The sequence below is a fragment of the Myxocyprinus asiaticus genome, chromosome 28 (genome assembly GCF_019703515.2).
Source record: "Myxocyprinus asiaticus isolate MX2 ecotype Aquarium Trade chromosome 28, UBuf_Myxa_2, whole genome shotgun sequence".
NCBI classification, from domain to species: Eukaryota; Metazoa; Chordata; class Actinopteri; order Cypriniformes; family Catostomidae; genus Myxocyprinus; species Myxocyprinus asiaticus.
Window position 1 is genome coordinate 32,848,475 of NC_059371.1, and position 27,322 is coordinate 32,875,796.

A 27,322-nucleotide genomic window follows, 5' to 3' on the forward strand; every position below is an offset into this window, starting at 1 on the left:
AATGGTTTTATAAAACAGAAATCTATATATTTGGATATAGGCTCTGTTATAGACTCTTTGCCACTGATGATAGGTCTACCTTGTGGATCTTCTAGATTTTTATGAATCTTAGGTAGCATGTAAAACACCGGTAAATTAGGGACTACAAGATAGTCATATTCCTTTTGTAAAATCCAATTTTCATTTCTTGCCTCAGTCATTAGCTCAATACATTGTATTTTCATATTCTCCATTGAATTGCATGGTAGCATGGACTATATAGGCTGCGTAATTTTGATAACATGTTTAAAAATGTTGTACACTCACATGAGATAACTCAAGCAGACAGATGTTGTATAATGGTGGTTACAACACATGATAGCCACCATATTGAGAAATTCAAATGGACACCCTAAACTCTGACATTTTCCAGATGTCGTCAACTTGTTGAGCACTGGTTCGCATATATTGGTGAAACTCAATATATATCTAATCTGTTAAGACTTCATCAAAAGTGCTTGTAATGTGTTAGTTGAAAATGAACTGGACAAACTACTCCATTTTCAATGGGCCTGTAGCACAATACATTGGTGAAGTAGCTCTTCCATCCTTTGGATCAAAGTTTGGAAACCCCTATTCTAGATTTTTTACTAACTAGCTACTAAGTCAAACAAAACCCTGAGTATCTTTTGAAGATTTGATGCCATTAATTTGGCCAACTTTTAAAAAATTCAGTGATTAGATCTTCCTCAAAAGTGCTTGTCATATCACACCATTATTTGTGAACACAGCTCTTTTTGGGTGCTTTGCCACTTAAATATAGGACAATAGGCATCCCGTACAGGACGTCTTCATTTGAGCCAAAATATGGTACGTCCCATCTAATAAGGAACAGTTCGCAACCCTAGCAGCAAATTTGATTGGAGTTTGTCAGATTGAGACATTTCTGTCCAATTTTGTGAGCAATTTGCATCAGTGAACAGTGAACAAACTGTGGGTATTCTTGGACAAGGAAAACCCTAATATCAGAGCATTTACATGTTTTGCATACATATGCCTTGAGATATAAGTGTGACTTCCAAAAGCCTCAAACCAAGTATCACAACTGTAGATTGCAGCATTGATTAAATTCAGCAATGGCCCGGATTTGGACCTGAAGATATGACTCAGTCTCTAGTCTATTCAGGGAACATCCATGCATTACACACAGCTTCAGTAGAGATATCTGTGATAATGACATATATAATTGTCGGCGGCTTTTTACAAAATCAGCAAAAATACCAAATCATGCAAAGTGAAGCAAAATGAGAAAAGCTTTCATTGGACATAATAGCACTGTTCCACTACACTTACAAAGAGCTTTATTTGAGGTTTGGACTGTTGAAGAGAGCCCATTGTGTAATGTTACACAACACTGAGTAATTCTCTGCAGGCTTGTTAAGTAAATTGTGTGTCTGTGTTGAGGGTTCAAGACCTGATTATATGATAAGTAGTTTTTCTTAAGGGAATATGCTTTACTACTAATAACTGCTGAAATTGGCTTCTTTTTGACTCACGGGAGTCATTTATTAGCAAAGGATCATATACATGCTTAAATCACAGTATTCTTACTTTAGGTGAAAATATATGAGAAGTTTACAACCATTTTTTGTTATTTTCCAAGTGTGTGTTGGTTGATTGTTACCTAGGTCAAAATGACTTATGATTATCATAGTGATTGAGTTAAAGGGATAGTTCACCCCAAAATTAAAACTCTTATCATCATTTACTGACCCTCACGCCATCCTAGATGTGTGTGACTTTCTTTCTTCTGCTGAACTTGATTTTTAGAATCCTCAGCTCTATAGGTCCATACAATGCAAGTGTATGGGTACCAAAATTGTTAACGCTCCAAAAGCACATTAAGGCAGCATAAAAGTAATCATACGACTCCAGTTTAAATCCATGTCTTCAGTGAAATAAGTGTGGGTGAGAAACAGATCAATATTTAATTTTTTTTTTTTTTTTACTATAGGTCTCCACTTTCACTTTCTTTTTCTTGTGTTTTTGGCGATTCACATTCTTTGTACATATCGCCACCTACTGGAGAGGGGGGAGAATTTATAGTAAAAACAGACTTAAGTAATGATCTGTTTCTCACCCACACTTATATTGCTTCTGAAAACATTGATTTAACCAATGGAGTCTTATATATTACTTTTATGCTGCCTTTATGTGCTTTTTGGACCTTCAAAGTTCAGGCCACTATTCAATTGCATTGAATGTTCCAACAGAGCTAAAATATTTTTCTAAAAATCTCTGTTTGTGTTCAGTAGAAGAGAGAAAGTCATACTCATCTGGGATGGCATAAGGGTGAGTAAATGATCAGAGAATTTTCATTTTTTGGTGAACTATTCCTTTAAATACGCTCGTTCAAACATGAGTAGTAACAAGTTGTAACATTATTTTTACATTTTCTGTCAAATATAAATGTGTGTTGATTGCCCAGGTAACTCGCCGCCATAATGCTAGGGTGTTATGGGTGGTTGCCAGGGTGTTGCTATGCGACTGCTAAGGAGTTCTTAGTGGTTTTTAGCATGTTGCTATATGGTTGCTAGGGTATTGGAAGGGATTTGGGTGGTTGCTTACTGGCCCAAGTCAAAAGAGCCCACCCCCAAGTCACTATGACATTCAGGTCCCTAATATGGCTTCACTTGTTTTATCGTTCGCCAGGCAAATCACAAGTCTGATAGATTTTTCGTTTGTTTCATTGTTTGAAATGGGATGAGTTACACACAAGTTTATTACTTAAGTTAGGTTTTTTTTTTTTTTAAAACCGCTATCCCTAACTATATGCATTAGTAATAGTAATATTTTCCTTAACATGCCTTCCTGCTGGGTGTCATCTTTAGCCTACAGTCCATTTCTAAACTGAGATAAATAGCCGTTCTGCCCCAATGAAACACACATGACTTTCCTCGACACGCCATGGTCACCTTGCATCAGTTAGAGGCATTTAATGAGCCAAAAAATAATGACATCATAAATAACAGGAGTTAAGTCGGGTCAAGATACATAGTTCATGGGGTAATATATGCTACCAAGAATATATATGCTCACATTACTGAGAACAGAAGCCTTGGGAGGGGTATTTTGCTGAAAATAAAATAGTATTAAAGGGATAGTTCACTCAAAAATAAAAATTTTGTCATTATATACTCTCCCTCTAACATCCCTCATGTTACTCCAAACCCGTATGACTTTCTTTCTTCCATGAAACACAAACGCTGAAAAATATCCTGGCAGTTTTTGACCTTTTACTAACAAAAAGCTATCATATGACCTCAGAAAAATTGTATGATACTTTATGGTGCTTTTGGTAATTTTGGAACTTGACAGCCCCAGTCCTCATTCACTTTACAAGAAAAAGAGTAAGGATATTCTTCAAAAATTCACCTTTTATGTTCTATGGATGAAATTAAGTCTGGAACGTTTGGGACGACATAAGGGTAAGAGAAAATGATATAATAATTAATTTTGGGAAAACTTTCCCTTACTGTTCAGACTAAAAACTCTGTATAAACATTTCATATTTAGTTTCATTATAAAACTAAAAAATATTTAAAATAATTCCATCATTTTGCTAAATGTATAAGTTTTTTAAAATACAATAATAAATTCAAAAGAATTAAGACTGAGCAGCTTGATATCCAAAAGCAAATAAAACATCATACAAAACTTTCAGAGTGTCCTTATGTAATACTTTGTGACAAAACTCTTTATCAAATTGAAATTGTGTCATGATCATCCAGCAGAGTGAAAATGTCCCTCGGAACAGTTCATCTGGCAGAGAACAGACTGTTTGGAAATCACTCACGTCACCGTTACCTGAACACCAAAGGTTCACAGAGACAAATATTGATTGAATCCGAGCTCTTACCATCACTGTAAACACAGGATCGATAACACAGAACATAGAGAGAAACGCTGAGTCTGGTCAAGAGCAAAGATGCAACACAAAGAGTTTATATATATATATATTTGCACTTGCACACATAAATTCAATACATAAATATAGCACATTCATTTTGCGAATAAAATGCATTGTAAAAAGTTCAAATGTACAGTTGTTACCTAAAGGAGCACTTTCTACCTGACATAACCCTTAAAAAATATATTTGTGATGTAAAATAATATCATCAGGTTGATTTGGTCAAATTAAAACATATTTTCCATTTGAATAAAACCAGTTAATTTACATGATACATCATAAGGCACATGTGTTAACATTTTTATATTACCTGACAATTTTTTTTTTTACAATGTGCAAAAACAATTACAACTGCTGACAAACTTTTAACCCGAAAAAGTGTGACATGGCTAGAAAATATACAAATAACAACAATTAAAGATGAAGAAGAAGACAAATTTTATATAACCAATGTAATAAGTTATATCTGCAAACAAAGTTCCCCTCCATGGTAGTATCAAAGTCCTTATTTGTTCAGTGTTTTTATCCTCTATAGTCTTCTCCTCTGTCTAGACTGTACCACAGGATAATATTTTCAAGAGCAGTTAGTATGTTATTCTAGTATAGACATTGTGATTTCTCAACCATCAAATTAGGGCCACCATGTAAGTTATTTTAGTTTCAAGAAGACAAAATTGTTTTAGCTCTATTGAGGGAATTTCTCATAAAGACCCTGTCTGGTTGCAATACAATGTGTCTAGCTGTGTTTTGTTATGTAAGAAATATCATTTCCAGTTTTAGAGTATCAGATGTATGTATTTAGAGTATGAGATGGTCCTTAAAAAGTTCAGGGGCCTAAACTATTAATCTGTGATGAGAATAATTTGTTCTCGTTCATACAAACATAGGCTACTCAAAGACAACATCTGGTAAAAAAAAAAAAAAAAAAAAAAAAAAAAGCATTTTTGTTCTTAGCAAGCTTTTGATATTCATATTGCTTGATTTCATGTTGATAACTGAAATCACACTATTTCTACAGACTACGGTGCATCCTTTAGATGTCACAACAATGTCAATTTTATTCAGCTGTTTGCAGTGGTGCACATTATGCAATATGAAACAGTCTTTAAGTCCTCTCCTGATGGATTTTTCACAACGAATTGCATCTTTTCCCAATCTCTCTGTTTCTCTCTAACGCACGCACACACAGGGGCTGTGAGCCAATAACTTTCAGCAGAGTAAAATGAGTGTGTTTGCCCCCTCCCCTGCTCTCTTGTAACACCATATTGTCTAATGATAACCCCTGTCTATGCCAGCTGCAGTCAGCTGGTAATATGTTTCTAAATCAGTATTTAAGTGGAACAGAGGTGCCCCGTGGGTTTATGAGTTCGTTATTTATTCTCAATAAAAAAAGAAATATTTATTCTGTGCAGTAAATATATCACAGCCTTACAGTGTATACAGTATTTGCTGTAAACTAGAACCCAGTTACTGAAATGATATTAATACTTAGTATATACAAACAGAAAGCACCAATGTAAGATATTAAAACAGGGTTTTCCCATGCTGGCTGACATCTTTAATCGTGGTGCTGTTCTTTCTCCTCAACAATCATTTGCCTTCCCTTTAAACTGTGAAGAAAAAAGGGCTTCACAGCTAACAAATGCACTTTTGTTATTGGACTTGTACTCACCAGGGAAAGGAATGGCTGCCAAGGTTTGAGGCCTGACTTTTTTCCCTACACTTAGTGTCTTATCTAGTGTAATGGATATGTAGGCATAATGCTCTCAGTGTATGTGCACATTCTGACCTATAGCTATAATAGCACAAAAAATGCTAATTTTGGGGACATCGTCAATAATTAAAATGGTTAATAACTCAAAATGTCTTTATGCACTTCAAAAAGTGTAAAAAGTTGCATTGTATGGTATATGTTAGGGTTGGTCTTACTATATTTAAACATTTTTGGAGAAAATGTGAGTTGTGTTTGGCATGCAAATCTAAATGCTAGGGTATTGTGGGTGGTTCCTAGGGCATTGCTATAACTGTTGCTAAGGTGTTCTGAATTGTTTTTGGTGTGTTGCTATGCAGTTGTTAGGGTGGTCTGGGTGGTTCATTATGAGCCCAAGTCAAAAGAGCCCACCCCCAAATCTCTATGATATTTTGGTCCCTTGATATGGCTCGGGTCCCTCTTCAACATCTATGGGATTTTTTTCAACACTTTTATCATATGCCAGGCAAAAGAGCAAAGAGTGTTTTGTGACACTCTTTTAGCACAGCGAATGAGAATGAGAAGCACATGTGCGAACGATGCACAAAGACAATGACTGTCCACGTGTCAGGAAAAAATGGGCTGAACAGTTTGCACATACTGTGCTGATGACAATGTTTTCGATTGTAGTGTGGGCGAGACGTAAATGCACACGGAAAACCAAAGTATACTTTGACCTTTAGGCATTAGTACTTATGCTAAGGTGCTCAAATCGCTAACACAAAAGGCCAAAGTAGACTTCAGTTTTCCGTTTGAAGCTACAGTGTGCATGAAGCAAATTTCGCCATCAGCACAGTATGCACCAACTGTCCGCTTGCAACCCTGTTATTCTACACACACGGAGAGTCCGTGTCTGTACACGTCGCTTGCGCATATACAGCATCTGCCATTGACTGTACTAAGGAGTAACACAAAGCAGTCGTAGTGCACATACTGTACGTTGAATGCGTCTGCACAGTCTCGCATTCAAAAGAGAATACTTTGAAAGCCTAGAGCGTTCTACTATGAGTGAGACATAACAGCACATGGAAAAATGAAATACCCTATCCTTAAATATGATCACTAATAATAATGATGCTTGCCTAAACAAGTACCACTAATTAGCTCAAATGAATTACACGTGAAATGGGAAGTCAATACATACAAAAATATGTAGAAAAAACAGTTTAAGAGCACTAGAGTTAAGCACAGCGCTATGCTTTAAGTCATACGTGCAAAGTCAATGGGCATGGCCATGAAGTTTTGGTATTTTCATGCAAGCATGCACCTAAGTCTAGGCGCAAGTGGCTTTGGTGAAATTGTGTGTGCAAAGCGCTAATGGGCTTGGTCAAGTGCAATTTAATTTTAAAGTTCTTCTCCAGTTATTGCACTGTCTACGTTCTATTATACTGTATAGTCCATTGCCTGTCAAACAAATCATAAAAAGTTGGTAGTGTAAATGGACTGTATGCAATGAATTAGAAGAATAGAAAATGGACTTGCATTCTTTTGTGCAGATCAACTGTGTCCTTGTTGAATGTCAGGCATATTTCTATGACAGTGACATGCTCCTTTTATCTGCATGGAAAATGTGGTTCACGTTTAGATGTAGGGTCCGTTAAAATTAAAGAGAATTTAATTATTATTAATCATATTGATCAAAGGACCTGGGTAGCTCAGTGATTAAAGACGCTGGCTACCACCCCTGGAGTTTGCTAGTTTGCTAGTTCGAATCCCAGGGCGTGCTGAGTGACTCCAGCCAGGTCTCCTAAGCAACCAAATTGGCCCAGTTGCTAGGGAGGATAGAGTCACTTGGGGTAACCTCCTCGTGGTCACTATAATGTGGTTCGTTCTCGGGCATGTGGTGAGTTGAACGTGGATGCCGCGGTGGATGGCGTGAAGCCTCCACACACGCTATGTCTCCGTGGCAACATGCTCAACAAGCCACGTGATAAGATGTGCGGGTTGACGGTCTCAGATGAGGAGGCAGCTGGGATTCGTCCTCTGCCACCCAGATTGAAGCGAATCACTACACAACCACGAGGACTTAAAAGCGCATAGGGAATTGGGCATTCCAAATTGGGTGAAAAAAAAAAAATACAAAAAAAAAAAATCATATCGATCAAGTGATTAATCAGATCATGGCTAGTATTAACAGTGATTGTTTCGGCTTTCCAGGTTAGGCTGTGGATCGAGGGATCCTTTTTTGCACGCACTTCACTTCTACCGATCTATTTTGGTTTAAAAACTACATTTATTGAAACAAGAAATACTTAAACCCAAAATATTTCTACATTTAAATTACACTTCAAACAAAACTAAAATATAATCAAAATAAAAAAGTGGTAAAAAAATCATATATAACGACCTCCCCAAATCCAAATATTTTACCTTCTTCAACTTCTTGAAAAATCACTCTACGACAACAGGAAAATTACTAATATAAATTAGATCCTAAATACAATTGTAAATATAAACATAACAATAATAATAATAATAGAAAATAAACCATGACCTCTAGAAAGTTTTAACACAAATCTCATACATTTTTGTTTCATAAAACGGCTACAACTGTGATTGTTAGAGACGTAATTTGATGTTCACTGTATTTTCAGAGTTTGGACATTAACTTTATTACCACCTGCTGTTGGCATCTCCAAACTGCAAATGCAGGAACTGAGTTTAAACTCTGCACTGAAAACAGAGGTGGCTTCTGAAACGTCTTGGCACAATGACTTATTTCTCTGGAAAATATTAAATTGCGCTTGGCGGCACTTCATTAACATACTATACACCCACAGTTTGCACGCATACACCCATGGATAGCGCAAACACTCCCTCATCTACTTGCGCAGGTACGAAAATTGCGCTTAGAATTAGCACTCTCACGGAAATTGGATAAACGTTTAAAGACGTAGCGCAAGATGGTTGCGCATAGCGCTGCGCTTAGCATGGACACTAAAATAGAGCCCAGTATGTTTTAAATACATAAAGTATGAATGCAGCCGCCAACCCAAGCTTTAGCTGTTCCTATCATCTCTCAGACTAACAGTAAATTCCGAGAGAGAGACAGTTTTATTTCCGGAGGAAAATAATGTGTCTCGGGTTGGAAATGTGAGCAGAGCTGCCAACAGCTTCTCCATTCCTGCAAGATGTTTCATGACTGAGATCTAGAAGAGATCAAGTGTATTCAAGTTTCATCCATTTCCTTTGGACTGGGATCTGAAGCCCTCACCAGTCCTGCAAGAAACCATGTACTTGCATAAAGTTTGAATATGACTCAGCATAAGAACTGAAGCTGAGATACAAAACTGACCACAGCAACAATGTTCAAATCTGTGTTTTATTATATGGGATGAATCTGATGGTAATGTTACGGTCAGAAGTTCGATGAGAATCATACAAATGTTGACCGCAAAACTGCAAGCCATAATGAAAGCCTGTCCAAAAAGAACAAAAGCAATATCTCAAAGAATATTCATAAGTCATCTCACACATGTACCGCATGTTGTTTTTCAAATTAAAGCTGTCGTCTTCAAATAGGAATTCAACATGCAGCACTTTCTCATTGATTTGTGGCCTCAAAAAGTCTTTGCATTAAATAACACAAAATTAAACCAAATGGGAAATGTTTGTAAGAAATATACTCTATCACAACACGGTTTCAAGCTATATATATATATATATATATATATATATATATATATATATATATATATATATATATATATATATATAAATCAATCAATAAAATAAAACATAGATACTGTATATTGTTCAAGTTAAGACAAAAAGTATTTGGACTCAAATGTTAGAGGGAACATGCCCATAGTTAAATTGATAAACTACACCTGTGGTTACTCTTCATACAAAAAAAAAAAAAAAAAAATATATATATATATATATATATATATATATATATATATATATATATATATATATATATGAATATAAATAGCTTTAGTTGCTTTAAAGTTCTTGCAATAATGGTGCAGAGGAAATATTTTAAGTTTAATTTGTTTTGCAATAATTTGTTTGTAGATGCTATTTAGTTTGATATTTAGTAAGTTATGCATCGATATTCAGATCTTTTTAAATATGTCTTAATTGTCCAAATACTTTGTGGGGCCACTGTATTTGTAAATGGTTCTATTCATTGTTGAGAGAACAAGTCACCAAACGTTTGACCTCAAGTTACCTCAGTGGCATGGCAGATGGATCTACTCTTCCCAACAATGGCAAATGCTCCAAAAATAAATCTGTCAAATTGCTGGAAGACCATTGCATTTCCCCAAGCACAGCAAGACCAGGAGAGCTACATGTACTCATGAAATATAGCTCTCTAAACAACCGGTGTTGCAGCCACCACTGAAAGACTGATTAATAGCTTTAAACTAAAATTAAATAATAAACATTGCTTTCCAAGATATAGTGATAAATCATGCCACTCAAAGATGCTGCTGGATTTAAAAACAGAGGGAAAAGCAAAGCCATGTATTAATATAAAAGTGAACTTTATTATTTATTGCCACACACCTGTGAGAAAATAATACATCACTCAAAAAGACATCACTTGAAGTTGATCTCTTACAAGATGATCCTGGATATGCCAACGTTGGTGAAACAACTGACCCTCTCAGGGGCCCTGCTCCTCAAAGGCCCTTCATGACAGTGAGGAAACAGTTATTATGGTCTCTTCACGCCCCCTCTGAGCTGTACCAGTCATTATGTTTACAGGTCACTCCTGGGATTCAGTAAAGTGGTGGTTCACTTAAATAAATGCTGAAGGCTTTTTAGAAGATGTAGATATGTCTAATATTATGAATTACAACACTGTAAAAAATCCAACTTCAGTATTGTCAGATAAGCTCAATTTTAAAAGATGATTGAACTATCTAATGTTGAAAAAATTTAGTTTACTTAAAACAATCAATTAAATCAACTTTTATGCCATTTAAGTCAACTTACATTTTTAAACAGTGAGCACATAGAATATCAAGTTTGGTGGTGAAGGTAGAACATACAGGCTTTTGAGCATGCTCAGTTTGATCACTGACCCTCCAACACCCTCCTAATTGTTTGTGCACCTCTGTGAAATGGACGTTTAAATTTTACTGTTGTAAGTCTATAAAGCCAGGCTCTACCACGGAAAATCAGGAAATACTCTATGTGGGAATTTAAATCTTTGATTTCGACTCAAATCTTAAATGATGTTATCCATTTGTTGAAGCCATGGATAGGTCTTGAAAATTCATTGGTCAAAATCTGGGGGAACCTTGTAAGGCTGAGCACTATGAACTTGACATTGTTGCACCTGCTACTGAGCATACCCACTGGAGAAGCATTGTGGCTGAAGACACTACCCATAATCCCCTGCTCTTGAGTTTATTTAAGAGTGTTTAGTCAAAGCATTTTTGAATTAATAGATGTTTTTGCTCTTTATGTGTTTTGAATTATGTTTTGCTGTAAAAAGTTGTGCTTGGTTTTAAGTCACCATCAGGGTGACTAGTGTTCGCTTTGATTAAGTTTCATTATTTATAAAGTTGATTCAAATTTTAAAAGTCTGAAGTACTATTAACCTACACCACCATTTAAGTTAGACCAAATATTTGGTCTCATGGTGGGGCTGATACATGATCTTATGTCGAAATATTGATCTGCTTAAAAAGATTTTTATATTATATTATTTCAAGAATATTGAAAATTATGGACAGCTATACTTAAAAATTAAAGTTTATTGAACTTAATGATCATTGATATATTTGAGTTCGCTGAACTTATTGTATTAAGTTCATGGAACTTACAATCCAACTTGAATTGTTAAGTTGGTAAAAATAATTTGCCTGAAGTTGAGTAAACTCAAAAATGCTTTGCAGCTGGTTGCCTTACTTTTTTAAGTTTACTCAAATGTTTATTTTTTACAGTGAAGAACTATTGCATTAAAATAATATTTATCATTAAAGAATGTCTCCTTTCTATCTTAAACCAAGCATTTTGTCATGTTCCTGAGGCGCTTCACTAAATTTGTACCTAGAAGAAAAAGTGTAAAATGTGCACATATTTGTCATTAATGTAGGCATTTATACAGTATGTGTTCCTTTGTGAGAAAGATATTTTACCAAAAACTGCATGATTATATACATTTACCCACCGGATTCGTATGGATTACTTTTACTATGATTGTCTGTGCTTTTTGGAGCTTTAAAGTCATATAAAATAAGAAAACTGTCATTAATTTTATATTTGTAGTCATTAAATAGGTATGAGGGACACATGAGCAGTAGGTAGATGTTTATTTTATAACAAGTATTGTGTAGAATCATTTTCAAATCACTTCCATTATGTCCGTGATGGGGTTGAGAACAAAAGATAGAAAATAAAAAAAGGGCTTTGATGCCTGAGGTGCAAATATGATTTGTTGGAGGTTTAATATGTGCCTAATATTGGGGTGTATTCAGACGATTAATCAAATGTAGCTGAAAAACAAATTCCAAATTGAAATTTTACCAAATCCCAGGAATGATCCTTACATGCCCAGTTAAAATCGAGCTACAGCAGATGTCCAAGTATACATGACGAAATGCGTAATCAAATATGTGAATGAAGGGAATTAGTTTAGGAAGTGTTAAGGTGTCTTGCATCACCTGTGTCTTTCAGAGCATGTGCAAAACACCAAGGCCAATTGTGCTCCAATTAACGTTAACATGCTTGATGAAGCCGAGTTACAATCGTATTTTCTAGGTCTGTTAGTCTGACTTTGCAAAAATCCAACTGGACCCTGCTGAAAAGACCAGCTTAATCAGCATGCATTTCCCAGGATGGTTTAGGCTGGTTTATCCTGGTCTAGCTGGTGGACCAGCATAGCCCAGCATAACTTAGCTAGTGTTGCTGACTGACCAGCATGGTCTTTCTGATGAAGCTGGTTAAGACAGTTTAAAAGCCTAATGCAGACACCAGCATCCCATATTGAGAAACCAGCACCAAAACACAACAGAACTTGGTGACCAGCAATGCTGGTCTTTTCAGCAGGGGACCAAAGTGTTTGCATGACGTTTTTAAAAGACAAATTATTGGACTGAAATCAAACTTTTAAAATGCATGTAAACACACTGAGTTTGGGGAAGCTACTTTGAAACTGTAGCTTGTCAAGTAGTTAGTTAAGCTACAGTCAAGCTACCCTTTTGAAAAAGTAGTTAGCTACTCTACAATCTACTAATAAAAAGTAGCTAGCAACATAGAACAGTTAGGATAGTTGGAACAGTATTTATCTGATACAAAAACAGTGACGATCTCGAAGATAGATCTACTATATGTAACGGTAGCCAGCTGGTACATGATAGCTTTACAGTGTGTAAACCTCACTCTCTTGGCCTTGAGAAACGCACTAGTGACTGAGGCTAGAGGCCATGTCTTTTCTAGCCTCCTTGGTAATGCGTCCGACTCTCATACTGGGGATCACTGGTTCAAATCCCACTCTGGGTGGGTCGTGTAGGATGAATGACATGTACACTACCATAAATTAAACCAGAAAGCACTTTAACTTTGAAAGCATAGTGATGATGAACAGCAGCATTAATAAAAATAAAATATTATTTTGTACAGTTTTAGTAATAATTATAATTCTTTGTATTTTGCTACTAAAAAGTTGAACTGATTCATTAGAAAATGATTCACTGATTAATTTGAGCATATGTACATGTTTGGCAGTTAACTTAGTTCGCTCAGCTGTTAAGCTGTGCATGCAATAGAGCTGTTCAATCGTGACATCAATTTGTAGGCAAATACAGAAGGCTAATTCGCCATGGGTGCCCTCTGGATTTTCCTATGGATTTTGTATAATGGCAGTTTTGTATTTATAAGTAAATAAGGTCTGTGGTAAACATTACTTGAAAATACTTGTTCACCACAGTCCTAAATTTACTCATAAATGCAAAACTGCCATTATTAAAAACCCATAGGAAAATCCAGAAGGAACCCATGGCAAATTCACTTTGGGGTTTTTGGACTACAACCTGAACAGCTCTTTACAATATTGCAAATACAGCAGTATAGCATTCTATCATGTTAAACCGCTACTTGTTGGAAAATGTGATGCTACTGAAATAAATGAATTGAAACATAGTTTAGTTAGCAGCGTAGCTGCACTTTCATTAAGCTACTGCCCAACACACTGATAACTGCAATCTGAAACAAGAAGAAGACAAAAACCTTGAGATCTCAATAACCAAGTCCAGAATTAACAGGACAGATGTTTTTGGACAGGTAAGTTCAAGATTTGCCATCTGAGGGTAGCTAAAGTCTAGAGATATTGGCAGAAGACTGAGGATTGGCTTCGCATCAGTGAGCCTGTCCAACAGATGGCCGTAAACAGAGCATCACTTCACTGCATTCTTCTCTTCCAGACTCCCTCCCACCCTCTCATCTTAGGAGTGCCACCGGTGGTCAGGGGCTTGTGAAGGGAGCAGCATAAATCAGAACTTAGCTATAAACATCAGGGCATTGCACAGCAGCTTTTCAGCGATAATCCTTATGCAGAGTGACTAAGCATAAACAATGCATGGGTGTCTTGCACTGGACTGGTGTGTAAGGGGAAAAAATCATATAAGCTTCCTATGGTGTATTACTAAGTGGGTGTTGTTTGTGACAGAGCTGTGGTTTAGCTGTTAGCACATGGTTAGCTCAGCTCTGATATATTAAGTCTATGCTTATGTTGAAGGTCCAGATACATGTCTGGTCTGTATCATGTTCTCATCCCATTATCCCCTGATTTATTGTAATTTGCTGTCCAAAGGAGGCAATATACTTTTAGCTAAATCAAAGAAGGAATGGATGAGATGTCATTTTTAACTAAATCTGTCCAAAAAGGGGTTTTTGAGTTTGTTGCAGTGGTTTCAAACAGCTTGCCAGCACAAACTTTCAGGGAAACTTCGTACCGGCTGTTAATGGCCTTCATACTGCCACTAGTGCACATCAAGCCTACAAAATACATTAACAGATGGTGACTGGTGCATATTATGGCCACATATAGCATGCTAGTGTTAGCATTAGCCATGAAATAGCTTATTTCACTGATCTTGTGTGTACTTTATTCATAAAATGAGTCATCCCAGATAGCACACGTACATCTCCGAGACATCTGTTTAAGAGTGTTTCATCTGGTAAGCATCATATTTTAATTAACATCTTATAAACATCTACAAAAGATCAGATTTTCAAACATTCTAAATCATAAATGTTTCAAAAAGATCTTCTTAATGTCTTATATACTGTACATCCAAGAGAAAATGTTTTATAGATGTATTGAAGATGTTAGATTATTTAGACCTTCTTCGTTACTCTGAGCAAAGTACAAGGAAGAAAGTCGCTGTAAATGTGTATCTGAGTCTTAAAGTGGCAAAAGCTCAACAATTGAACAGACGATTGGCTGTTATGATACAATTTTGAGGAAATATAGGATAAATGCCATGCGTTCTACACCATTAGTTATCTTTATAGGCAAACCTTCTGTAATTAGTTATGAGGACTTCCACCTCTCCGTAATACACCATACAATCAAATAAAATTCATCTGTAAATTATATCGAAGATGTACTAAAATATATTTTATGGCACCGCTTAGCATTTACTGTTTGGCTCACTTTTACTCCTTTGTTAGAGCTGGGGTTTAAAGGGATAGTTCACCCAAAAATGAAAATTCTCTCATTACTTACTCACTCATGCAATTGTTTGAGCTTAACTTGTGTTGAACACAGAACATTCTTTAAGGCCTTAGCCATTGCCTGGAACAATAAATGATCTGCCCAAAAATCATAAATGTTAAAAAACTCAAAGTTCTTATTTTCACTTTATTTGTAAATGCATCTTATGTATATCAAGAAAAATATATAATATTTATATTTTTATATATACTGAATTGTTATTATGTACATTGGTTTACATTTTACAGGGGACATTTATACAATCAAAGACGTGAGATACGTCTAGAAGAATATCCGGTACTCTCTGATCCAACTACATTTTGTACAAAGTTTGTACATACAGTATACATACATTCAATGGTGGCCATAAGCACCTATTTCACAGAGAAATTCATGTAGACGACAAGGAATGCATCACTAACAGTATGCAGTCTCCTCCGCCTGTGTGTCTTTCTGTTACTCTTTACACAAATAACGGTCGTGAACTTGAACAGGGAATACCAAGCTCATAGGACATTAGACCATGATAAACAACAAGCGTCAGTCAAGCATATTCTTACTGTGTTTTTCAGATGGGTGAGGCTATGAGCAATGCAACCAATCATCTGTTCCTATCAAAATTGATTCTGCATGGTTAGCTCTTATGCAAGAGGGATGATAATTCAGAGAGCAACAAAACAAGTTCGAAGAGATATGATAGTATTTAAAATGTGTGGGCATTATTACATTTTAGAAATGCTCTCATCTTCACATACATAAATAAGACTCATTGGCACTGGTATGCTCAAAGTTTACAAGCACAAACAGCAGCAAAACATCTACTAATGCACCATATGTGTTGGCATAAACTTGTGGCACACTTTTCTTCATTTAAAGGGATCTTCTGGAACTTGTCCTGGTACTGTTTTTTTTGTTAGAATCCTGAGTGGTTCTAGTTTCTTCCTGCTCCGTTATACAGGTATCTGATCAAAGATCAGTTTTCCGGACCACAACAACTGCTAAATGATCTGAGCAGAAAAACAATACCATATTCATTTCTAAGCATTCCTCTATGCCGCAGTCAGGAAAGCATACTGTTTCTTGATGTTATGCTCTATAATGCAGAGCTGCCTACAGGAAAGATCATAAATGAGATCTCATTAATGTCTCAATTGCTTCTTTTTCGTTTACTGTAAATCTCCTGCTTCTCAGATTTTTCTTCTGAGAAGAAAATGACCCTAGTAATCTCACATGTCTTTTCTAAAGTTTAAAAAGAGATCTCAATGATATCTCAAAATGTGCTCAAATTCACTGTAATCAAAAGTCAGAGATTTCAATATGAATGCAAACATTTCTCATTAAATGCTTCCAAAACAAACAATCTGAGCTCTGATATCCACAATAAGTGTATAGCTCTATATGCTTACTGTGTGTCAACAACTGACTCATTTGTGTCTATTTGTATTTCTCCTATAGACTTTCAGCAGAAACATCTAAATCAGCTTAGATACTAAATTGATATTTTGGGTGGCTAGAGAACGATTCAGGGCAGTACTGATTGGTTCTTTGAATGGCAGCATTCCTGTCATATACTATCATATATGCTTTATGTGTATATACGTAGATGCATCTACAGGTTCCTGTTGGCTGTTGTGCCTGCTGGCTGTATATTGTAATGTCTGCACAGTACAAAGAGCAACTGCACGTCAATTGCACACCTAAGGCACTCTGTTTAACATTGTAGTTGTTTCCATTTGAGCTATTGTTTTGGCAAAAACAGACTGCATAGAAGAGATTGGATTTTCAAGGTTGTTACAAAGCCCTACATCTAACAACCTATAAAAATCCAATTCCAGATCCTTAAACAGACCCTACTCAGAGAAGACGTATCATTTTGTTAAACATTAGTAGAAGATATCAGCACTCCACTAGATTTTAAGCACATTCCTTTAGTGAACATACTGTATGGTCAACATGCCGTATCAGTAGTCAAGCTGTGTCCATGACTACAGTTCCCATGAAGAATGTCCTCTCTGAAATCCAGATGCTTCCAGGACTACATTTCTCAAGCATGATTTGACCTGGTTTTGTCCCACTGTAAAGAAGCTTCTGTTCGAGGCTGGTTAGCACCTTGCAATTCCAGTTTGTGTCATTCGAACTTGAGACATTTTGGTAGATGAAGTAGTCCCAAGTTAAAAAAAAATAAAAAAAAAATGGGTTGGTATTCCAGTACAGCATTCAGATTTGTTGAGGTGAGAATAAAGAGTTATTCAGTCTTGTTCTGGTTGGAGAGAACTATTTCAAATGGCAAATCTGTTGAAAAGACCAGTATTGCTGGTCCAACCAGCTAGACCATCATCAAACCATCACTAACCTGCATAAACCACATTGGAATTAAAATTCATGCTGGTCTAAGCTGGTCTTTCCAGCAGGGAAAGCAGAGTTGTGAAATACTTATGTGACATTGAGTATTGACCAAGCTTACATATCAACAATGACTGACTTACTGTATATATCATCTAATTTGGGTAAGAGGCAAATATGAAATGTGTAGCATTGCTGTTGAAAATAATCCACAAACCGCAAGCACCTAACCACAAATGCCTTGGCCCCAATTGCAAACATTTAGATTACACAAAGGCCCAGAAGGTATCTTGTTTTTAGACTTAGACTAGGTCTTTTATGAAAGCAACAAATGAAATGAAAAAAAAAAAAGGTTTTGCATTGACAACAAAAAGTTTTAAATAGAAGAAAATTTCAATACTGATCAGGAGGCCAGTTCACATACGACAAATGTGCGTGCTTTGACTTTCGTTGTTTCATTCTATATGGTGTGACTGAGAGGCATTTCACAGTTTACTACTACATGGTCTCATAGAATCACCTTACTATACCTACATTTTTGCAAACTAATTTTTACATGGCTTGCTGTATGTATCGCAGCAGTTTCCTGGTGAAATGAATATTAGAGGCATTAAAAACCAACTACATTTATAAGCTAGTTTAAGTGCAATTAAATTGTACAGAAGCTTAACTGATAGAATGTTTCACTTGCAATAAAAAGGACTGGGGTACAAGCACTGAAGAGCATGTGAGTCGACACATGAGCCGAAAGTGTCATAGAAGCACCACAAAATGATGTGTTTGCTGCAGCAATTGCATTTTTCATCTCGCATTTGCTTTTTCTGAAACTGTCAGTTATGTTTAGGTTTAAGGTTTAGGATAGGGAGGTACATTTTGATGATTTAAAACTCAATAGGGCATTAATCTTAAACTCGCTTTTAGCGCCACTCAGTGGGCACTGCACCTAGTAACTGTCGTGATACATGTAAGGAGCCATGTAATATAATTTAGCAAAAATGTTGCCACAGTCACGTTTTTTTCATGAGATCCGGCTCGTTTACAAGCATACAACAGAAAGTCAAGAGGAAAAACCTCAGAGTTTGCCAATAGCTTATAATGGCACAATCCTACCAATGATCAGTAGTAGTTAAAATGAACCCGAGATTTTTGGTTAAGAGGAGCCAAACACTTTACATTGGCAAAGAGAAGCGACTTTCTCATGAGAATAAACAAGGAATGTTGATGCGTTAGTTATTGGCCGATACATCAACAATTCATACCTCAAAGTAAAAAAAAAAAAAATACTTTGAACATTGCAAAATTTGTTCTCGAGACATAGAAAACAATCATGAAGACTATAAAAATACAATCTACAAAGCTTAGAACATCTGCAAGTCGGACAAGTCAAGTAGCAGTTCCAAATTCTTCTTCAGTTAATCGGAACCTCACGTAATAAATTATGACAGTACCACGAGTCAATCTGTCACTCTCTAGATCTCTCTATCTCTCTCACTCCTCTGGTGGAGGGTTGTGCGGGGTCAGTGTGCAGTGCGTGCTGTCCTGCTGCTTCGTGGAAAGCGATGGACTTTGATGTGTTTGGACAGGTGATCGCTGCGGGCAAATTTCTTCTCGCAGACGGGGCATTGGTAGGGCTTAACTCCAGAGTGAGACCGACGGTGTCGTGACAGCTCGTCCGACCGGGAGAATCTGCAGGAAGAATCCAGAGACAAAGCCAAATATCAATGGTGGTGCACTGATCCAATTAATTTGTGCTTTTTTTTTTTTTTTTTTTTTTTTTTTTTGTCAAAGATTCATGATTTATGCGTTAAAAAGGAATATGACCTAACTGTTTCAAATACACTTGTCTTAAAAGCTACATGAAGTCAAAATTGACCCTACAGAATGTACTTAATACTAGTTTCTGGTCTTGTTCTAAACGATTCATGAGTAGACATTATACAAAGTTAAAACAACATGATCTCACAGGAAATCGACATGTTGCTTCCAAAAGTTCAAGTAGCCTGAAATCTGCCGAGTTACTGACAAGTGGCATCACCCATCAGACATTTTTGCATCATTTCCATCGTAATCACCTTTCCCTCTACTGCTACTGATAACGAGTTGCACAAGCAATCTCAGAGACACAGGTTCTGGTCCTGTTGGAACCAAGAAGTAAGACCTAACTTTCAGTGGAATGAAAATTTTATTTTAGAATGAAAATGCAACATCTGAATCGCTCTTAACATTACTTATGTGATGACAATGCATTTTCACTCTAAAATAATTTTTTTTACTCCACAAGAGATGTCTCCTTTTTTGGCATTAATAAGCCATATCGCACAACTTTTACTTGCCCCAGTGTATTCTGATATTTGTCGTTTTGAAAGAGCAATCGTTGCTAATGTGAAATCGGATGAGAGGTGAAAATTGTACTGAACACAGTGAAAAGCATAACAGCTTGAATCTGTCACAGAGTGAAATCTCTTATATGGCCTTTGAGTTGAATAGGCTGACACAGAGTGTATGCAATGTCAATTAAATCCGTCAAACAATTAACTACTGAGCACCAAATGGTTTGTGCTTGGAGCAGATCTAATGAGTAACTATATTTAACTCGGGGCTTAAACCAATGCTCGAGTTTCAAAAAGATTGTTAATGTTTTCTGAAGGTGACTATCAGTCTATAAACCAAAGACCAGAGAAGGGAAAAAAATGCACAGATCTTTTCTTTTTCTTTTCTTTCTTTCTTTTTTTTTTTTGAAAAATGCCGTGAAAAACGAGTTCTCTCTGACTGAAGTTATGCCATAAACCCTGCACAAGAATTCGAGACTCCTGGGAAATTAATTGCATTAAGTCGCTAGTGTACACATAACTGTCAACTTTACTCTGCCTTTATTCTACCAATAGACACGTTATGCAATAATAAGCGTCTGAAGGGTAGTGTATTTAAAATTAGAAAAGCAGAAGATCAACTGTTGCTCAATCCCACAGCACGGTTTCACATGCAGCCATAGGTGAGGTAGTATCTGTTTCTAATATCCCAGGAACATGTGTAGAGTATTTGCAAGGCTATAAAAACCAGTCTCTCTCCCGCTTGGCTTTTCATCCCATTTTCCAAAAAGCTAAGACTGGAAAAGTACAGTTGCTGCTATTCTAACACTTACTGTAAGTGCAACTTCAAGTTGAATCCAAAAATAAAAGCCCTGGAGCAACAACAAGTTTGACAAAATTAACAAGAATTTTCTTATTTTAAATTCAAAAGAGATGACATCATCATAGGAATTGACGTGTGCCACAAGCATGGGTTAAAGGGATAGTACGAACAAAAATGAAAATCTAGTCATACGAACTTGAAACAACATGAGTCTAATGGTAAATCGATGTTTAGTGTATTTACAACTTTTTTTGATTGATGAAGTACTTGACATTCTGGAATACCACATGCGTTATTGTGTTGGTATGCGAGGGAGGCTGGCTTTGAAGTATGTTGGGATGGGATGGTGGTAAACTAATTGTTGCCCCATGGGGTGGGATTGGATGAGGCGCCCCTCCTAGTTGGATGTCAGAGCTCACGAACTTGAGCTGTTCCAGCACGTTCTGTAGCACATCCTATAAACTTCTATTTTAAAACTACACATGCATGTTCACAAACACATACAGTACATTTGTGCATCATGTACAAAGCATTATTACAATGCCTTTCCACTTTGTGAATGCATATTTCATGAAATATTTTTTTTAATGCTGTACTCTATTTTAAACTACTGCAATAATAATTATGCATGCCATTTTTATGACCTCATATTAACTGAGACTACATTAAATATTTGCACTTTTAAATATACATTTTTCACACTGCAGTACCATTTCATATAAAATGGTGAAGGTTAAAAATGCATTAAAAGTGGTGAAAAACTTTAAAGGAATTGTGACCAGTTACAGGACCAAAGATATACGCTTTCCCTTACACATTCTTATAATTTTTAACCTGAAATTTTTATGTTTACATTTTTATTTAAATGGATAGTTCTCCAAAAAAATAAAAATAAATAAATAAATAATAATAATAATAATTCTGTTATTTAATTATTTAATTACTCACAACCGTGTTGTTTCAAACCTATACAATTTTCTTTCCTCCATGGAACACAAAAGAAGATGTTAGCCTCAGTAACTATTCATTTTCATGGCATCTTTTTCCAAACAATGAAAGTAAATGGAGACTGAGGGTAACACTGTGCCTTACATAGCGTTTTGTATTTCATGGAAGAAAAAAAAGCTATGTGGTTTTGAACAAGTCAATTATGTGCCTAAATGATGACAGAATTTTCATTTTAGGGTGAACTTTCCCTTTAAAAATAAAACATTCATGGACGTTATGCATCAGTTACCCAACACTGTGTTATGAAACCCACTGGAAAATGCAATAAGATGAGTTACAGGAGAGTCTTTCAGAGAGATACACTCTGTTACATGCACATATTGATACTATAAACTGTATCAGTTAAAATACAGGATGTCATGATTTTCATGCAGGTTTTGCCCTCCGTTAACCTTAGGTGTTGTTTCTTAAACACACTATGCACATCCTTTTTTCCATTTGTATGGATCTTCTGAATATCAGCATTTCCTTGTTTAAAAACAACAAACAGCTGAAACCGGCCTAAGATGGTTTGCTAGTCTTAAATGGTCTCCCAGTATGGTCAAGATTGTCTGTTTTCTGGTTTTAAAAGGGTTTTGAGCACTTGTCATTTGGCCAGGCTAGGAGACCAGCTGGCTGACCAGCTAAACCAAATGAGCCTCAGCTTGGCCAGGCTAGGAGAACAGTTAGACAGGCTAAAACCAGCTAATACCAGCTTAGACTGGTTTAAGCTGTTTATCACCAGAGTTATGAACAGCAAAACACAGAATGTGTATGTGAAGATGTTTTAATGTTTACCAAGCATCTTGACAGTCTGCTGCTGTGTTGTTCAGTCCAGTGTGCTTTTATGTTGAAGAACTTTCCAATCTAAAAGTGTGAGCATGGGTTTGTGTGTGTATTATGTATCACTTAGACACTTTTATTTGCGGAACACCAAAGGAATGCTAAAAATGCTGTCAAAGCGTTGCCGCAGCCAGGCTTGAGGCAGCCAATGGGGAATACTTTCTGTTTCTTTCTTCCCTACATCCATTTCCTGAGCTTCCCAGAGACCTCAATCAGACTAACAGACTGCTGAAGGCTACACACTGCCAGAGGACACAACTGCTATCCAGAATCAAGGCTAGCCAAGGTCACAGATAAAAACAGACCTCTCAACAGTTCAAGTCTTATCATACTTGACTAGAGGCCCCCTCTCTTGACAGTGCTGACCTGCCATTCTGTTTTTCTTTTACAATAACTGGGTAATCTTTGCTCTTGTATGGTCGGACATGAAACTAGACAAACCAGTGGATCATTGACAGGAGCTGTCATCTGAAAGAAGGACTTGGAACCCGGGAATGGCTAAATCTGGGACTATGTCTTCCTAAGCCAAAACACTTAAAGAATGTAGTTGCTTGTCAATGATGAGATCAGTAATTATTGCAATCAATTCAAGATTACACTTTTGTTAGAAACATGCATCATTCTGGACCCCAAAATATAACATTCATAACATCAAACATATTGTTATTCCTTTTGCTTAAGTCTTGGTAGACGATCAACAGCACAAACAGACACAAATCTGATTTTAAACTGTTTCCTATCAACTTACAAGAAATTGTCATTAAAGATTGCTTTTCAATTGACTGCCACTAAAAGCTATCTATTTTGTCAGTCCTGACCTTACAACAAGCACTTATGCACTTTACACTTTACAGGCCCTGCTCAAAAAGACTGTAGCTGGACACAGACTGAGAGTAAACAAATGAGCCTATGAATAGGCCAAAGTATGCATCTTCAAAGACTTTATCTAATCTCTAAACAGCAGAGATAACGCAAAACAAGATCCAAAATCTAAGGGCAAAATGTGAATGAAACAACATCCACAACTAAGTCTTTATCCAATATCACCTCTGTGCTTACAAACCACTCTTTAGGCAACAATATGTACATCTAAATTTTACAAAATACCTAAAAGCCAGGAATATGAGTAACAAGAATATGTTTAGGAATTTGGCTAATCCCATTTTAGCATCCTTACTGGCCCCATTTTGAAGTTCATTCATGGATGGTTAACAGAGATAGTGATGTACCTCACTGCTTTCGCAATGACTACAACTTGGAGTGATAGCCCTTTGTGTACACACACAGACCTTGACAGCTAACTTCAGTGTTTAAGTGGGGGAAAAAACATATGTAACAGTCATATTAGTAATTATTTTCATATTCTTGAATTGATTGCATTAGTTATTGATCTTATCAACACGTGCCATCCTTCCCTAAACACTCACCTCCAGCCACAGCCTGGCCAAGTGCAGGCAAATGGTTTCTCCCCTGTGTGTCTCCTCAAGTGGGCCTTTAGGTGGCTGCTCTTGGTGTACATCTTGGCACAGCCAGGGAAAGTGCACTTGTGCATTTTAATAAGATCAGCTACGGTGCTTTTCTGGAATTTGTGACAGCCAACTATAAGCCCTTGGGCATCACCTGTTCCATTCTCCCCAAGACCCACAGGCTTGGCAGCAATGGGAACCGGGGCGATACGGACAAACTTTGAGGATGAATTGCTAAGGCTGGCCGGTGGGACAACCTGAGGAACCAAGGCGAAAGTCTGACCTTGGATGTTGACGAGGAGCTGGGTTATTTTGATGTCCGAGGCAGGTTGCGGTGTAGGTGGTGTGGGGACTGCTTTCGGGCTCAACTCCTGTTTTACCTGAATGGGTTGGAGCTGTAGGATTACAGGCATGCCAGGACTATCCACCACCATAACCTTCCCAGATGAATCCTCCTTTTTCAGCGCACTTTGGGGATTTGTGATGGGCCCTGCTGGGGATTGTACATTTTTTAGTTCGTTGTCAGCAATTATGTCACTGGAGACAGGCACTGTTTGGTCTAAACTTTGAGCCCAAGCTTCTGATGTAGCTGCCTGGCTGTTTGCACCGGTCATCCAACCCTCACCAGCTCCCTCCTTCAAGGCAACCACGTCCATATTTTCCTCCAGGAACTCCTCGATTTCTTCCAAGGTGGGCTGAAATAGTAGCCCTGCATGGTTCTCCAAATCTCCAGGGAAAACCGGGAACTCGAAGCACTCCTCTTTGGTGGCACGGTCCCATCGTGACTCCCAAGCGAGACCCATGGGAAGGATTGGAGGGACCATGGGAGACATTGTGGTGGAGGAGGGGGACTTTTGGCTCAACATGGACTGAGAGTGGAGGAAGTCAAGCAGGTCATCTTGGCTTTCTCCACTCGAGTTGCTCCCACAACTGGAGCCAAGCACCTGAGACTCAGGGCTGGAACAGGAACGAGGGCTAGATGTGTCACTCAGGTTATCCTCTGAGAATGGAGATGGAAGCATATGGTACACCCCCTCGTCTGTTACCATATCCGATGGGTTGTGGGCTGACAGCAAACAAGTATAAGGAAAGAAAGTCTCTTCACCAAGCAACAAGTGATCCACCATTCCTGGCGACTGCCTGTCCAAAGCGTGGAGGTCACTCGTACAGTTGCCTGCTATGAACTATTCCAGTCTTTCTCTGTTTTTGGAAAAAGCATAAAAACAAACCGAGATAAGTCACGATTTTATCTTCCACTCATCACGAGTTTGGTGCTAAACCCAACCCCCCCACCCCCCCTTCCATGGAAGTGTGAGACACTGGAAACAATTTACTGTAATAGCCATGTACGTCAAAGCTAAAATAAGGATGTAAACATGTTACCCCATCGCTCCAAGTCTTGCTATAAACCAAACTCATTCAGACAAGATAGCATTGTGTGTGCACAAAGAGTCTTGGAATGTTGTTCATGATTGGAAACAGATGATCATTGAACAACCAAAATTACTGCCAAAATGGTTCATAAAATGACACTGTTCTGTTTAAGACAACTGATTTTTTAATCAATCAACTACGGTCAATAACTGAGTGTTGTCTATTATTTTTAGTCTGGATTATAATTGTTGCATAAATATATGTTTATTTTAGGGATCTTTCTTATTAGTATGAAAGCCCAACTGTAGTGCTATCAGCGTATCAACTGTATGTAGACATTCATGAAGGCTACATTGTTCACTTCTGGGAAATTCTACCACCAAAGTCTCACTACAATAATGAAGCTAGTAATTTCATTATAGGATTCCTTGGATCATGCACATAAAAAAGTAACTACCGCACTCTAATAACCACTCCAACAAAGCTTTTATGCATACATTTAGTCATATATATATATATATATATATATATATATATATATATATATGACAGGTTCACAGGTCAACCGTGTACTTCTTTATAGTTCACAATGAAGCACTAATCAGCAGCATACGAAAAACTTAAATGTGGGAAATTTTAAACTGAATATAGACTACACATTTCACTTATGGTACTGACATACCTTCTCAGTAAAAAAAAAAAGAAAAAAAAAAAATTCTACCACCAAAGCCTCACTTCAATAATGAAGCTAGTAATTTCATTATAGGATTTCTTGGATCATGCGCATAAAAAAGTAACTACAGCACTCTCATAACCACTCCAACAGAGCTTTTATGCATACATTCTGCACACGTGATTTAAGTGACATCCTTAAGACATAGTACAATAAAGGTCTAAGTCTATAGTCTACATATGTAATCAGACGGTCAGAACGTTCGTTAAGGTCTGGTGAAGTAGTTCATTAATCAGTATTGGAACTGTTGATTGGCGTTTGATCTTTGACCGTGGCACTGAGTCTAGCGCCCCCTGTCTGCAGCGGTGTGACCGAGAATAATCCTGACTTCTACATGCAGTGTCAACTACGACATGTGTCCACAGCAAATTTATGAGGTATTGTTTGTCAAACTCCCCTGGACACTTTAAAAATCGCTTTAAATCTCTCGTTTCTTTCTTTGAAAGAAAAAACACACACTTTACTTTAATATTCATGTTACAATTAAATAACATAGGTAGGTTAGAGATAAATAATAAAAACTACTAAATATGTGATTTGTGAAGCTGCAGTGAACAAAATATATTATTAATGTAAATACTTATAATGTTTAATATAACATGGACACTTTTGTGTAAATTGTTTAAAAAAAAAGTGACATTTTAATATCAATTTTATTTCCGCAAAATGTTTTTAAAAATTAATTATAGCTTATGTGAAAAGTATTAGTATACCTTAATGACAACCTTGTTTATCCATTAAAACCCCTATATTGTTCCTTTACTGTAACACGCTTCCAAGCAGCAAACAGTCACGCAAATTTCGAAGCAGAACTTCGACGCTCAAATGAAAGCATATATATATATATATATATATATATATATATATATATATATATATATATATATATATATATATAAACATGCAAACTTACTTCTCTTAATCACTCGTATTAATCCTTCTTCTTCAAAGCTCTAGCCCGATCCGTCTGTCTCGTCTGATGAATTCTTCATTCGTCTTTAAATGGATTTTTTTTGCCCTTGACACAAGAAGCCTCTCGTGGCAGATCATGCTCTCTCCTCTCTCTGTA

The 27,322-nt window shown here is 36.8% G+C and overlaps 1 protein-coding gene across 12 annotated transcripts in view; it reads right to left on the reverse strand.

Annotated features, from left to right (window-relative positions):
• The window catches only part of LOC127419304 (solute carrier family 41 member 1-like), a 108,552-nt gene extending 81,230 nt beyond the window's left edge, over positions 1–27,322 (reverse strand). For 9 of the 12 annotated variants that reach the window (XR_007893635.1, XR_007893636.1, XR_007893637.1 and 6 more), the window contains exons 1-2: positions 27,167–27,322; positions 24,108–25,346 (exon numbers count right to left, since the gene is read on the reverse strand). Coding sequence is in view for 7 of the 12 variants with exons in the window: in XM_051660618.1 (XP_051516578.1) it covers positions 24,108–25,273 (1,166 nt within the window). In the remaining 5 variants the exon portion in view is untranslated. Of the gene's footprint in view, positions 1–15,502; positions 19,405–23,613; positions 23,982–24,107; positions 25,347–27,166 lie in introns of those variants that run through there. The other 3 variants (XM_051660613.1, XM_051660620.1, XM_051660610.1) reach the window with 3 other exon arrangements.